The sequence below is a fragment of the Belonocnema kinseyi genome, chromosome 5, assembly GCF_010883055.1.
Source record: "Belonocnema kinseyi isolate 2016_QV_RU_SX_M_011 chromosome 5, B_treatae_v1, whole genome shotgun sequence".
In the NCBI taxonomy this organism is placed as follows: Eukaryota; Metazoa; Arthropoda; class Insecta; order Hymenoptera; family Cynipidae; genus Belonocnema; species Belonocnema kinseyi.
The window spans coordinates 95,648,459-95,665,385 of NC_046661.1; the positions used below are offsets into that span (position 1 = coordinate 95,648,459).

Consider the following 16,927-nt stretch of genomic DNA (forward strand, 5'->3'; position numbering starts at 1 on the left):
TAAAAAACCACAAATTAAGACTTCAATCGAATTTATAGAATTCAAAGAATTTAAAAGAGTTTTAAAATGTTGAATTTGAAGAACTTCAAGGGAATTTAAAATATTAAAAAATCAATTCAATAAAACTCCAATGAATTTAAAATAATTTAAAGAATGTAAAGAGTTCAAAATATTTAAAGAAATCAAAAACATTAAAATCATATTGAAATCAAAGATTACAAAAATATTTAAAGGAATAAAAAATTTAGAGAATTAAAAAATATCCACAAATGAAGACTTCAAACGCATTGATAAGAATTCAAATAATGTAAACAGTTCAAAAGGATTTTAAAAAATTGTAATTTGGAAAACATCTCGGGAGTTCAAAATATTTCAAGTTTAATTCAAATGAAATTCCAAGGAATTTAAAATAAAGCAAAGAATGTAGAGAGTTAAAAAATGTTTAAGAATTCATAAATATTTAAATTATATTGAAATATTCAAAAGAATGCCATCAAATCAATGAATTTATAAAACTCTGAAAATTTCAAAAGAGTCTAAATAATTGAAAATAAGGAAATGACTTTTTTTCAAAAAAAAAACCCTCAAGAATTAGAGGAACATTAAAAAACTTGAAAAAAAGTTTAAAGAATTAAAATTGAATTAAAAAAAATTTCCAGGGAATTAAAAAACTTCAAATAATGTAAAAATTTTAAAGCATTTCACGACTTTAAGCGAATTTAGAGGATTCAAAATTGAACAAATTTAAAAGAAATTAAAGAATGCAAAGGAATAAATGCAGCGGTTAACCCCTCAATTATTATAAATCATTTAACCTAAAAAAAAATAACTTTTACTTAAATAATAAAATATCTTATAAGTCACTGTTTATAAGAGTCTCAAATAATTTCCAATAACTCTCTTGGTATAACTTGAAAGCATCAAGTTTATTACTTATTTCTATAAATGTATAAATCCGTAAAAAAACATAAAAATTCCTCGTAGAGCCATAACAGTCAGTACACAAAATTCAGCGTGAATACGTAATTCACAATAAATACAATAAATACCGAATCTTTCCGAATTCAATGCACAAATAATAATTAAGTACGTACGTATATCAAATTCAAGATTCTAAAAAATAAATTCTAGAATTATTTTCTTTAAAATTCCCAAGTGTCCATCCAACGCAGCGAATGCATCGAAATTTTAGCATCAGCTGCAGAAGGTCCTTCCATCCCATAAGCTAATGGCGAAAATAGGTAGAAGCTAATTGAAAAAAAATTTTTTTAGTCTTTTATCTATTTTAATTAAATAAATAAATATTTTTTCTTACCTATACACAACAGTTGATATAAAAAAAGCCGCCAATATATGATAAACCGTTTTTCCTATCCTATTCGGAAAGAAAATCAAAATGCTCTCTGCAATATGATCCAAAGTTATAGCAGTCAGCATAGAATTAAAAAGTAATGCTGGGAAGTAGTGATGAAAATATAAAATCCGAGTCATAGCCCAGAAAGGAACATAATGAAGTAGCCATCCAATAAAAAGCCAGCCTCCCGCATTCATAATTTTTCTTCTTTGCTCCACACCAGCCGTAGTTTCTACAAGCCCGCGTTGTTCTCTCACAGCGGCGTGTATAAGAAGAAAAATAAAAATGGCAAGAAACAGCAGATTTCCCCACCAAATTATCGGGTTTCCGAGCAAATAAATCTTCTGCTCGTTTCCAGAAAAAAATTGACCCTGTGAAAGAAAATTTAATCAGCAGTTCAATTAGGAGTATGAAGCCATTAAAATATTTCGCATTTTTTACAACAATTCTCTCGGAATATAGGGCTTCACGAGTTTATTATAAATAATGTTTTTTTCAGCTTCTAGAGAAAAAATGAAAAAGTTCAATTTAGGAAGTTTTAACAAATTATATTACAAGATATTATAAAATACATTAGCGCCATCGATTAATTAAATAATTAAATAATACTAAAAACGTAATTAATCATTTCTTGAATTTGTCTCGTAAGTCCATGAATTTGAATTTATTTTATTTAATTTATACATAAAATTTAATGCATATTCCGAAACAAAATTAATGTGGGAACTATATTAAATTCAATTTGAAACGCTTCAAAAACCTGATTTTTCAAGTAAAAATATTACATTTTCAAAATACGTGAATTCTCAGCCAAATAGTTATATTTTCAACTAAGAAATGCGTACTTAAATTTCTAGTAAAAAAATTAATTTGCAGTTTAAAAAATTACTTTTCCACGACAACAACAAACATTCCTAAACCAAAAAGATGAATTTACAAAATAAGAAGATTAATTTTTTACCAAAAAGATAAATCCAACAAAATACATGAATTTTCAAATAAAAAAGACAAAGTTTTAACCAAAAATGGAATAGTTCAATTATAAATTAAACAAATTAATTTGTAACCAATCTAAAGAATTTTCGACTAAAAAGATAAAATTTTTAACAAAAAGAGGATTTTTTTAACAAAATATATGAATTCTCAATCAATCAGTTCAATTTTCAACTAAATAGAAGAATTTCAACCTGAATAGACGAATTTTAAATGAAAAAGATAAATTTTTACAAAAGTGTTCAAATATCAATTAAGTGGTTTTATTTTTAACAAAAATAAATAAATTTTCAACTAAAATAGTAAATAATAATTAACTGGAAAACTTGAATTTTCAACCACAGAGATGAATTTTTTAAACAAAAAGATTAATTTTCTACCAAAAATAAGATGTTTTATCAAAATACATAAATTTTCAACGAAATAGTTTTGTTTTCAACTAAAAAAGCAGACACCTTTTCAACCAAATAGTTTAATTTTTAACTAAACAAGATCAATTTCCAAATAAAAATGGTGAAGTTTAATGATCAGTTCCAAAAATTAAATTTTCACGCAAAAAAAATCAAACCGGAGTAATAAATTGTCAACTGAAATAATAAATCTTCAACTGGAATAGATGAATTTTAAATAAGAATATGAGTTTTTAACGAAAGAGTTTAAACTTTTAACCAAGTAGTTTTATTTAAAAAAAATGAATTTTCAACTAAAATGGTGAATATTTAACTGAAACACTTACATTTTCAAACAACAAAATTAATAGTCTATCAAAAAGAAGATTTTTCAACAAAATAAATCAACTTTAAACGAAATAGTCCTTTTTTTCCTAAAAAAAAAAACACATTTTCAACCAAATAGTTGAATTTTTAACTAAAAAAGATCACTTTTCAACCAAAAATGGAAGGGTTTAATTTTCAATTCAAAAAAATAAATTTTACCGAAAAATAAAATTTTAAAACAAAAAGATTAATTTTATATAAAAAAAGACGATTATTGAATTAAAAAAGACCAATTTTCAACCAAATACTTAAATTTTCAGTTAAAAAATTAATTTACAACCAAAATTGTGAATTTTTAATTATAATTGTGAATATTTAACTGGAAAATTTGATTTTTAAATCGAAAGGATCAATTTTCAAACAAGAAGACTAATTTTTAAACAAAAAATAAAATAAGACGATTTTTGTAATTAACAAAGACAAATTGTTAACCAAATGGTTGAATTCTTAACTAAAAAAGATCAGTTCTCAATTCAAAAATTAATTTTCAACCAAATTGACGAATTTTTAATTAAGATGATGAATCTTCAACTGGAATAAATGAATATTAAAACAAAACCAAAATTGTTAACAAAAGAGTTTAACTTCCAACCAAGCAGTTTTATGTTCAAAAACAAAAACATTTTTAACTAAACTGATAAATATTCAACTGGAATACTTCAATTTTCAAAAAAATAATAATAATAATTTTCTCCTAAAAAGAACGATTTTTTAACAAAATATAGGAATTTTTAACTAAAAAATATCAATTTTCAACTAACAATGAAATAGTTCCATTTTTAACTAAAAATAAAATAGTTTAGTTTTCAGTTAAAAAAATAATTTTCAAACAAACTGTTAAATTTTCAACCAAAAAGATGAATTTTCTAACCAAAAAAGAACGATTTTTCAACAGAATAGATGAATTCTGAACAAGAAAGATCAGTTATCAACCAAATAGCTAAATTTTAATTAAAAAATAACTGTTTTTAACAAAAAATAGAATAGTTAAATTTTCAGTTAAAAAAAATAATAAATTTCATACCAGAAAAACAAATTTTCAAACTATAATTATGAATCTTCAACTAAAATGATGAATATTCAACTGAAATAAATACATTTTTAAACAAAAAGATCAGTTTTCAACCAAAAATTGAATACTTAAATTTTGAGTTAAAAAAATTAATGTTCAACCAAAGAGATGAATTTTTAACTAAATGATGGAAAATTCAATTAGAACAGTTACATTTTCATTTCAAAATAAAATAATTTTCAAAAAAAAACGTCGTACATTTCCAGTTTTAGAACATAATTTCCAACCAAATAAAATACAATACAAAAATACAGTTAAGGTTTTAATTGAAATAGTTAAATTTTCATTAAATAAATAATTTTCAGCTAAATAAAAAATAAGTTTTCAACTGAATATTTAATTTGTGACAAAGGAGATGAATTTTCAAAACAAAATATGAACTTTAAACAAAAAATATAATCACTGATATTTCAAAATAAAAAATTTTTCAATTTTTAATCAGTTGAATTTTCAACTAAGAAAAGATTTTTAGTGAAGAGAGAAAAATCCCTAAAAACAAACTGATGAATTATCAAGCAAAGAATTAAATTTTCAACAAAGATGAATTTTCAACTTTTCAGTCAAATAGTTAAATTTTTAACTAAAAAAGAATAATTTTCAACAAAAATGAAACAGTTTATTTTTCAGTTTAAAAAATTAATTAAACAATAAATTTCTAAGAAATTATTGAATTTTAAAACTAAAATAATAAATCTTCGACTGCAATAGTTGAATTTTCAACAAGGTTGAATTTTAAACTGAAATTATGAATCTTCATTTGGAATAGTTGAATTTTTAATAAAAAAGATGAATTTTCAACTATAAAGATTATATTATACCAAAGAAGAGGAATCTTCTACTAAAAAAGTTAAATGGTCAACCAACATTTTAATAGTTAAATTTTTAGTTAAAAAAATTAATGTTCAACCGAAGAAATGAATTTTTAATTAAAATGAAGGAATATTCAATTGGAATATCACAATTTGTAGCCGAAGAGATGAATTTTTTATGAAAATTATAAATCTTTACACACAAAAATTAGTTTTCAACAAAAGAGTAACTTTCCAGTAAGTAATTAATTTTGATTTTAAAAGAAAGTTTAATTCCGAACGATAAATTTAGTTGATATTTCAACCCAAAAATATTAAATTTTTTTATCAAAAATAGATTAATTCAATCAAAAAGAACATATTTTTAATCAAATACCAAACAAAATTTAAGTTTCAATTGAAATAGTTCAACTTTCATTAAAATAATTAATTTTCAGTTAAAGAAAAAATAAGTTTTCAACCAAATATTCAATTTTTAACTAAGGAGATGAATTTTTTATTGAAATGATCAATCTTTGATAACAACAAAATAATTTTTAACAAAAGAGTTTAACTTTCATTTAATTAGTTGAATTTTCAACAACAAAAGTATGAAATTTAAACAAAAAATATAATCGTTGATATTTGAACGGAAAAAAAATGTTTTAATTTTTAATCAAAAACAGTTAAAAACAAACTGATAAATTTTCAAGCAAAAGAACAACTTTACAGTTAAAGATTTAAATTTTCAACTAAAAAGATTAATGTTCAACAAAAAATAAAAGTGTAATTTTCAGTTAAAAAAATTAATTAAACGAAAAATTTCAAACAATGTTATGAATTTTCAACTAAAATAATGCATTTTCGACACAGACGAATTTTTAACTTAAATTATGAATCTTCAACTGGAATAGTTTAATTTTTAACTAAAAAGATTAATTCATACCAAAAAAAACGAATTTTTAACTAAAAAATTAAATTGTCACCAAAATTTAAATAGTTACATTTTTAGTTTTAAAAAAATAACGTTCAACCAAAGAAATTAATTTTTAATTAAAATTATGAAATATTCAACTGGAATAGTTAAATTTTCAGTTGAAACAATTCATTTTTAACAGAAAAACAAATTTTTAAACAAATAATTAAAGTTCTAATTGGAATTGTTACATTTTCAGTAAGAAAATTAATTCTCAGCCAAGGAAAAAACGAATTTTTTAACAAAATATCACAATTTGTAAGCGAAGAGATGAATTTTCAATTATAATTATAAATCTTTAACCACAACGATTACTTTTTAACAAAAGAGTAACTTTCAACCAAGTAATTAATTTTCATGCAAAAATAGGATAATTCTAAACGATAAATTTAGTTGATATTTCAACCAAAAAAGAATGCAATTTTTTATCAAAAATAGTTTAATTCAAACAAAAAGAAGAAAATCAAAAAACATTATTTTGAACCAAATACTTGAATTTACAACTAAAAAAGATTATCTTTCAACAAAAAATAGAATAGTTCAAGTTTCAGTTAAAAACCTTCATTAAAAAAGAACGAATTTTCAACATAACATTTAAATAAAGGAAAATAAAGCTACTTTTAAAAATCAAGAATAATTATTATTCAATTTTATATTGCAATTAATAAAAAAGAAGCACACTCTCGAAAAAATTCTCTGACATTTCCAGATTTTTCCAGGGTTTGCAGGTTGAGTAGACACCCTATTTAAGCAAAATACTTACTCTATAATTAATAGGCCAGTGCCAAGGCTTCGAAGAAATTTCTCCTTCTTTGACTTTCAAATCAGAATTTCCTTGCAACATTACAGCATGCGATTCTATAAATCTTTTCAAAAATCCTGGCGCGTAAACTTGGAAACTCACATTCGGCACTGCAAAGAATAATTCAAATAAAATATTTCAATATTTAAAAAAAGCTTTTAATTAAAATTTTTTAAAAATTTTAATTGTTTAATTTAATTAATTAAATTTTTTTTAAATTTAAGTTTAATTTTTTTAGGAAGTGACTAGAAATTGAAAAACTTACACTTGGCGTAATTATTATCTTCAATATTCCACAAGGCATTTTTGTCCCTCATATTAGGATTGCAAGACACCTCTTGCTGATTAAATGCCCTGAAAATATAATCAAAATTTAAAATAAAAATCAAGGAGAGATTAATTAATTCATTAGAAAAAACTAACCATTTCGGTAAAGTTTTTCCACTGCAGGTTAAAGCACAGTGATGTAAATAGTGAACGAATTTTAATTTACTCGAGACGGTTTCAACGACATCTCCTTCCTTTCCATGATCGATCAAAACCTTCCAGACATCATTTGCATCTCCTGTTCCATTCTGCAAAAAAAAAGAATACATATTTAATCTTTATTTATGATTTTTTATTTTTTTATCAATATAAATATTTAAGAGTCCTCTAAAAAAATAAGTTTCTGGTCATTTCTCATAAAAATTAAAACTTTTATACCTGAAAAAATGTGCAATATGTATAATGAATACTTAAATATAAAATCAAAGTATTTGAAACTATTTAAATTCTTAACATTTCAAATAAAAATATTGCACAAAAAAACAGTTGACTTTTAAACCGGAAGTTAAATTTTCAAGAACAAAATTTTCCAATCAAAATAGATTTCAACAACAAAACATAATTTTTACCCAGACTGTTGCATTGACAACCAAATACCCAAATTGTCGAATTTTTAATATAAAATGATAAAACTTTAAGTAAATAGTTATATTTTCAAGCTCAAAAGACAACAAGACGAATTTTGAAAAAAATAAAGACTCTTCAGTCAAGAAAAAAAAATGTATCCAAATTGTTGAACTTTCAAGTCAAAGGACTAATCTTTCATAAAACATTCTTAACCATAAAAGAAGAAATTTCAAACCAGGAAGGTTAGTTATCTACGGCAAAAGATGAATTTTCAACTAGAAAAGACCGATTTTCAACCAAATATGGAAATTTTACATTTTAATCAGAAAAATTAGTTTTTCAACAAGAAACGAAACTAATATTCAAAGAAAATAGTGAATTTTTTAAACCAAAAAGATGAACTTTAAACTAAAATGATGATTTTGTTGATAGAGGAATTGAATTTTCAATCAAAAATATTATATTCTACCAAAAAAGGGCGAATTTTCATCTAAAAAGAGAATTTTCAATAAAAGATTTAAAAGTTAAATTTGTATTTGAAAAAATAGATTTAAAAAAATAGTAAGAACTGAAATAGTTTAATTTGCATTTAAAAAATTAATTTTCAGCCAAAGAATAAACTAATTTTCAATATAATAGCTCATATAACGACGAAAGAGATGAATTTTCAATTAAAATTATGAATCTTCATCCAAAAATGTAATTTTTAATAAAAGAGTTTAATTTTTAACCCATTTCAATTCTCATTACAGAAAAGATGAATTCTGAATCAAAAATCTAATTGATAATATTCCAAACAAAGAAGATTTTAATAGAATTTTCAAGAAAAAATTTAATAATTAAATTGTTAGTTAAAAAAATTAATATTTAGTCAGAGAGATGATTTTTCAACATTTTCAGTTGAAAAAAAATTAGAACTGAGAGTTAAATTTTCATTAAATATTTTAACTTTTTAATCAAAAATCGTTTAATTCAACCAAAAAAGACTTTTCAACACGAATTGATTTTTATACAAGAAAAAATTTTCATTCAAGAGAAAACAAAAATTGCACAAAAAAACGGTTGAATTTTCAAGCAAAAAGAGGAATTTTTAACCAGAAGATTAATTTCAACTAAAAATGAGAATTTCAACTAAAAATGAGAATTTTCAACAAAAAATTAAATTGTTGAATTTTTAATTTAAAAAATTAATATTCAGCCAAAGAAATGAATGTTTAATTAAAATTACAGAACATTCAACTCGAATAGTTACATTTTAAGTTGAAAAAATTAGTTTAAAAAAAGTTAGAATGGGCAGTTAAATTTTCATTAAACAATAAGTTAATTTTTAGCCGAATGATAAACTAGTTTTCAATTAAAAAGGGCTTATCTTTCGACGAAAAACATTATTTTTTAATTGAAATTATAAACATTCAATGAAAAAAAAATTAATTTCTAATCAAGAGTTTAATTTTTAACCTAGGAATTCAATTTTAATTCTAAAAAGATGAATTCTGGATGAGAAATATAATTGGTGATATTTCAATCAAAAAAGATTTAAATTTTTAAGCAAAAATAGTTTAATTCAACCAAAACAGACGAATTTTCAATAGGAATTGAATTTTTATATAAGAAAAATTTTTCATTCAAGAGAGAACAAAAACTGCAAAAAAGTGTTGAATTTTCAAGCAAAAAGATGAGTTTTCAACTAGAAGATTAATTTCTATAAAAAGGACAAATTGTCAAATATAAACGAGAATTTTCAACAAAAAATTAAATAGTTAAATTTTTAACTTAAAAAATTTCAATTTCAATAAACAACAAATTAATTTTCACCCAAATAATAAACGAATTTTTAATAAAAGAGTTTAATTTTTAACCCAGAAATTCAATTTTCATTCTAAAAATGATTAATTCTGAACGAGAAATTTAATTGCTGATATTTCAACCAAAAAATATTTCAATTTTTAATTAAAAATAGTTTAATTCAATCAAAACAGACGACTTTTTAACACGAATTGAATTTGTATGTATGAAAGATTTTTCATTCAAGAGAGAACAAAAATTGCAACAAATAAACTTGAATTTTCAACCAGAAGACCAATTTCTACAAAAAAAACACAAGTTTTTAACTATAAAAGAGTATTTTCAACAAAAATTTAATATTTAATTTTTAATTAAAAAAATAATAATATTTAGCCAAAGAGATGAATTTCGCCCTAAAATGATGGAATCTTCAGCTGGAATAGTTAAATTTTCAGTAAACAAAAAATTATTTTTAACTCAGTAATTTGATTTGCATTCCAAAAAAGATGAATTCTGAATGACAAATATAATTGTTGATATTTCAACCAAAAAAGATTTTAATTTTTATTAAAAAATAGTTTAATTCAACCAAAAAAGAAGACTTTTCAACACTAATTGAATTTTTAACCAATAAAGAATTTTCATTCGAGAAATGACAAGGGTTGCAAACAAACTGTTAAATTTTCAAGCAAAAATATGAATTTTCAACCAAGAAGGTTAATTTCTAACAAAAAGGACAAATTTTCAACTAAAAATTAGAAATTTCAACAACATAAAATTAAATAGTTACATTTTTAATTTTAAAAATTCATATTCAGCCAAAGAGTCGTAATATTGAAAAACTTTTTGGGAGATTTCAAAAGATTTCGAATATTTCAATGATTTCAAATTAATACAAAAGATTTCAGCTCATACATATTTCGTAGATTTCACACATATTGAAAAAATGTTGTAAGCATTTCAGAAAGATTTCAAAAGAATGAAAGAATTTCAAAAAATTTTAAAAGAATGTCAAATATTCGAATTATTTTAAACGAATACAAAATATTTCAGAAAGAATTCACAGGGATTTCAAAATATTTCAAGAATTTCAAAGATTTGAAATTTCAAATTTTTTTAGCATATTTCTAAATTTCACAAACATTTAAAATAATTCAATGATTTTAGACCAATACAAAAGATTTCAGGAAGATCTCATAAATATTTTAAAGAATTCACAGAAATTTAAAAAGATTTAAAAACCTTTCAGAGATGTGAAATTTCACATTTTTTTAGAAGATTTAAAAAGGTTTCACAAAAATTTTTAATATTTTAATGATTTTAAATTAAGACAAAAGATTTCAGAAAGATTTTATAAATATTTCAAAGAATTCATAAGGATTTAAAAGGATTTCGAAATTTTTAAAGATTTCAAAAAGGGTAAGGTACACTAGATTTCTAAGATTTCAAAATATATAAGATTTTAAAATAATGGGATATTGAACTGGAATAGTTAAATTTTCAGTAAACAAAAAATTAATTTTCATCCGAATAATAAACGAAATTTTTTTAACAAAATGGCTCATATTTCGATCGAAGAGATGAATTTTCAAATACCGATATGTTAACCAAAAAAGATTAAAATTTTTATTAAAAAATAGTTTACTTCAACCAAAACAAACGATTTTCAAACACGACTTGATTAATTTCTACCAAAAAGTGCAAACTTTCAAACATAAAATAGAATTTTCAACATGAAACTGGAATACTTACATTTTAAGTTGAAAATAAAAAATAAAAGAAAAAGAACTGGAAGTTGAATTTTCATTAATTAAAATAATTTCCAACCAAACAATAAACTAATTTTCAATAAAATGGCTTATATTGCGACGAAAAAGATTATTTTTTCTAATAAAATTATCAATCTGATTCAAGCAAAAAAAAAATTCCTAATAAAACAGTTTAATTTTTAATCCAGTAATTCATTTTTCATTCTAAAAACGAAGAATTCTGAATCAGAAATTTAATTTCGGATATTTCAAACAAGAAAGATTTTAATTTTTAATCAAAAATAGGTTCATTTATCCAAAACAGACGATTTTTAACACGAAACGAATTTTTAACCCAGTAATTCTATTCTCATTTAAAAAAGATTAGGTCTAAACGAGAAATATAATTACTGATATTTCAACTAAAACAGATTTTAATTTTTAATCAAAAATAGTTTAATACACTAAAAATGATGACTTTTCAACAACAAATTAAATTCTCATCTAAGAAAGAAAAAAATTGCAAAAGAAAGAAATTAAAAATGAGAATTTTCAAAAAAAAAAAATTACTTAAATTTTTTGTTTGAAAATTAATAGTCAGCCAGAGATGAGATTCTTACTAAAATGATGGAATATTCAACTGGAAGTTAAATTTTCTGTAAACAAAAAATTAATTTTCATCCCAATAATAAACGAATTTTCAACAAAATAGCTCATATTTTGACCAACGAGATGAATTGTCAATTAAAAGGATGAATCTTCATTAAAAAAATTTAATTTTGAATGAAAGAGTTTAATTTTTAACTCAGTATTTCGAATTTCATTAAAAAAAAAGACGTTTCAAAATGAATTGAATTTTTCCCTAAGAAAGAATTTTCATTCAAGAGAGAACAATAATTTCAAACAAGCTGTTGAATTTTCAACAAAGAATATTAATCTTCTACCAACAAGAAATAACGAATTGTCCACAAAAATATAGCAGTTAAATAAAGTAATATAAAGCTACTTTTACAAATAAAGAATAATTGTTATTCAATTTTCCATTGTAATTTAAAAAAAAATTAATTAATTTAGAAAAATCATTACCTCTCCATAGCCAGTGACTTGATAATGTTTTTTAGAAACCGGAGCAATTTCCTTGTGAGAATGTAAATTCCTTCGAGTGACAACATGTTCCAAACGAATTAAATCGCCATGTTTAACTAAAACTGGTTTCTCTGGTATTTCTTCTGTATCGTATTTTTTTACTAACCATAAATTATTGTCATCTTTGTGCGAGTATGTCGTGATCTATAAAATTTAAAAAATCCCTCAATTTTCTTAAAATCTTGAACATTTAAATTTGAAATTACAATTAAAATTTCTAAGCACCTGTTGCTGTCGAGCACCAATTCCTTCTGGATAAATATGCCAATGAGAGTGCAAATATCCACCTCCAGTTCTGTGATTTTTCAAAGTAATTGAAGCCCCATAAGCCAATTGTCGAGGCATTGTCGCATTATGCAGAGAATTTCCTTGCAGAAGTGACTGAAATTCCGAACTATAAAATCCATCTCCGCTTCCACTGAATTTTAACATTTTAATTATTTATAAATTGAGATAATCCTTTATTAAATACAAAATTTTACTATACCTTTTGTTAAGAATATTTAAATGGACGTAGAAAAAGGCCATGTAGAGTAAAATTGGGAATACAATTAAACAAACACATCTCGCCAATAAATGTTTTCCGACATTCGTCTGAAATGATAATAGACTAGAAAATATCGAGTAGCATTTTTCTACACAGTCATTACTTTATTCTGAAATTTTCAAAATCATATCATTTTTTAAGCAATTTTAAGCTGGAAACATTAAAAATTGAAACACTACATTTTTTTATTAACTGAAGTCTTATCAAAATAGAAGTAAAATTATTTTAATTTTAAATAGTATTAAAAGCCTTAACAAGCTTCAAAATTTGTTTCAAAATCTTGAAAAATCTGAATGTTGTTTTACACTTTTTCAAATTTTTAATTATTTTTGAAATTTTTTCAGAACTAGTAAACATTTCAAATTAATACTCTTTGAAACTCTTTTAAAATCTTTTTAAATATTCTCTTATAATTAATTTTTCCAGATAAAAAATCATTTCAACTTTCCTAGGAATCTTAAGAAAATATTTTTGTATTATTTTAAAGCCTTTCGCAATTCTTAAAACGCTTCTAAAATTATTTTCGAAAATTTCAAAAATCTTTCGTTTTTTTTTCATTAGGCTATGGCTATTTACACCGAAGTTTCGGAAATAATTTCAAACTTTAAATTAATTTTGAATATTTTCAAAACTTCTAAATATCTTTTCCACTTATACGAATTTTTCTATGAATAATAAGAAATGAATTGTTATTTATGAATAAAAATTCAAAAATTTTAATAGCAAATAAGTTTTTTAAACGAAGCAATTAAAATTGCAATGCTTAAGTTTAGCTCTTTGAAATTTTAACGATTTAAGGCGATCATTCTAAAAATCCTTTAAAATGAAAGAGCAAAACATTGCAAAATAAATTAATTTTGAAAAAATACTTAAATTTTCCACTAAAAATATCCATTTATTACACAAAGTGGAATTATGTTGGAAAAATTAATTTTCAAACGAAAAAAGAATCAGATTTTCAATGAAACAGTTCAATTTTAAACCAAAGTGGCGAATTTTCAAATAAAATTATGAATCTTCAATTGGAACAGTCAAAATTTAAATCAAAATGATGAATTTTCAATTAAAATGATGAATATTTAACCGGAACGCTTGAATTTTCAATCAAAAGGATGAATTTTTAAACAAGAATACGAAATAGTTGACTTTTCAATTAAACAAAACAAATTTTCAACCAAATAGTGGAACTTTGAAGTAAACAGAAAAATAATTTTCACCGAAAAATGGGATAGTATTTTTAGTTTAAAAAATGAATTTTAAACCAAATACAAGAATTACAAAAAATGTATATACTAGTAAACAAGATAAATTGTCAAGAAGAAGTTGAATAATTAAATTTTTAATTAAAAATAATTAATGTTTAACCAAACATATGAATTTTCAACTACAACTATAGAATTTTTAATTGAAATAACTTTAATTTTAAATTTAAAAAATCACTTTCAACAAAAAAAAAACTAACTTTCAAATAGTTACACTTTTAACCATAGTGATTAATTTTCAAATAAAATTGTAAATATTTAACTGGAATAGTTAAATTTTAATGCAGAAAGAATAATTTTTAACTGACATTGTGAATTTTTAACTAGAATAATTGAATTTCGGGCCAACAAGATTAATTTTTACAAAAAAAATACGAATTTTAAGCTAAAAAAGATAATTTATCAACCAAAAATTAAATAAAAAAAGTTTTAGTCCAAAAATGAAAACAACTTTCCCATCAAACAGCTCATTTTTCAACTTTTAAATAAATAAATCATTTTATTTCCAACGAAAAAGATGAATTTTCAACTAAAATTGTCAATGTTTAACTGAAGCACTTGAATTTTTAACCAAAAGATACATTTTTAAACAAGAAGATTAATTTTCAAATAAAAAGATTCATTTTCTGCCAAAAAATACAATTTTTCAACAAAATACATGCATTTTTAACGAAATAGTTTACTTTTAAATTAAACAAAATAAATTTTCAACCAAAATGGTTGAATTTTGAAATAAACCAAAAAATTATTTTTACCAAAAAATGGGATAGTAAAATTTTCGGTTTAAAAATTAATTTTAAACCAAGCACAAGAATTTAAAAAAAAAATTACTAAAAAGATCAACTGTCAACCGAAACTTGAATAATTGAATTTCAATATTTAAAAATTAATATTTAACCAATCCGATGAATTATCAACTACAACTATGGAATTTTCATTTGAAATAAGTTTAATTTTCAATTAAAAAAATTACTTTCAACAAACAAAAAAATAACTTTCAAAAAATTAGTTACATTTTCAAATATGGTAATGAATTTTCAAATAAAAATGGTAAATATTTAACTGGAATAGTTGAATTTTAAACAAGAAAGATGAATTTTTAACTGAAATTATTAATCTTTAACTAAAATAATTGAATTTTGGAACAAAAAGATTAATTTCTACCAAACAAGACGAATTTACAACTAAAAAAGATAATTTAAAAAAATGAATTTCAATCTACAACAAAAAATTTTTTAACAAGAGTTTAAATTTCAATTAAATAATTTTATTTCCAACCTGAAAGATGAATTTTCAATTAAAATGATAAATATTTAATTGGAATACTTGAAATTTTAACCGACAAGAAAAGTTTTGAGACAAGAAGATTAACATGCAGAGAAAAAATAGTTTTCTATTATATTTTGAAATGTCCTAAAAAATTTGGAAATCGTTTAAAGTCCTTTAAATGTTTTTAAAGTATTAAAAACTTTGTGAAATCTTCAAAATCTAATATTTTTAAACCTTTGAAATCTGTGATATCTTTGTGAAATGTTGATAATTCTTTTAAATATTTTAAGATCTTTGAAATATTATGAAATATTTGAAATTTTTTTTAATTTCTGTGGATTCTTTCAAATATTTGTGAGATCTTCCTGAAATCTTTTGGATTCTTTTAAAATCATTGAAAAATTGGTGAAAGTTTTAGAAATATTCTAAAAAAAACATTCAAATTTCAAATATTTAAAAGGTTTAAAATCATTAAAATTTTTGAAATCCTTGTGAAATTTTCGTGACAAAAATTGAAAATTTCAAACCTTTGATGTTTTAAATTTCTTGAAATATTTTAAAATTCTTGTGAACGATTAAAAATATTTGTGATATCTTCCCAAAATATGCTGTATTCGTTTAAAATCATTGAAACAAATAAAAATTTGGTGAAATCTTTAGAAATATTCTAAAAAAACTTGAAATTTAAAATCTCTAAAGGGTTTTGTAATCTTTGAAATTCTTGAAATATTTTTAAATTCCTGTAAATTCTTTAAAATGTTTATGAGATCTTCCTGAAATCTTTTGTATTCGTCCAAAAACATTGAATTATTTAAAGTTTTTGTAAAATCTTTAAAAATCTTCTAAAAAAATTTGAAATTTCAATTCTTTGAAATTCTTGAAATATTTTGAGATCCTTTTAAATTCTTTTAAATATTTGTGAGATCTTTCTGAAATATTTTTTATTACTTTAAAATCATTAACATATTTGAAATATTTGTGAAATCTTCGTAAAAAAATTTGAAATTTCGAATCTTTTACGCTTTGAAATTCTTGAAATCTTTTTAAATTCCTGTGAATTTGTAAACTATTTTTGAGATCTTCCTGAAATCTTTTGTATTCGTTTAAAATCATTGAAATAAATAAAAATTATGTGAAATCTTTAGAAATCTTCTTTAAAAATTAGAAATTTCAAATCTTTGAACAGGTTTGAAACTTATTAATATTTCTGTCAATTCTTTCGAATATTTGTGAGATTTTCCTCAAATCTTCTGCAAAAATTGAAAATTTAAATCTTTAAAAGGTTGTAAAATCTTTGAAATTCTTGAAATCTTTTTAAATTCCTGTGAATTCTTTAAAATATTGGTAAGATCTTCCCGGAATATGCTGTATTCGTTTAAAATCATTACACCATTAAGCACCATTAAGCCATTACCCTTTCGGGGTAGGCGTGACTCACTCGGCAGGGGAAAGGAGTAGTGTGTGGAAGGGATAGAGATTTTTCAGATTGATCCAGAATTCTCGTGCTATTTAAGT

The 16,927-nt window shown here is 22.4% G+C and overlaps 1 protein-coding gene across 3 annotated transcripts in view; it reads right to left on the reverse strand.

The window, feature by feature from the left end:
- Nucleotides 1-948: 948 nt before the first annotated feature.
- LOC117173123 (protein O-mannosyl-transferase 2) overlaps nt 949-16,927 on the reverse strand; it is a 55,638-nt gene continuing 39,659 nt past the window's right edge. For all 3 annotated transcript variants that reach the window (XM_033361519.1, XM_033361518.1, XM_033361520.1), the window contains exons 8-15: nt 12,822-12,928; nt 12,560-12,752; nt 12,275-12,478; nt 7,185-7,336; nt 7,027-7,115; nt 6,723-6,871; nt 1,316-1,725; nt 949-1,248 (exon numbers count right to left, since the gene is read on the reverse strand). In XM_033361519.1, the coding sequence (XP_033217410.1) occupies nt 1,143-1,248; nt 1,316-1,725; nt 6,723-6,871; nt 7,027-7,115; nt 7,185-7,336; nt 12,275-12,478; nt 12,560-12,752; nt 12,822-12,928 (1,410 nt within the window). In that variant the 3' untranslated portion in view covers nt 949-1,142. The remainder of the gene's footprint in view (nt 1,249-1,315; nt 1,726-6,722; nt 6,872-7,026; nt 7,116-7,184; nt 7,337-12,274; nt 12,479-12,559; nt 12,753-12,821; nt 12,929-16,927) is intronic.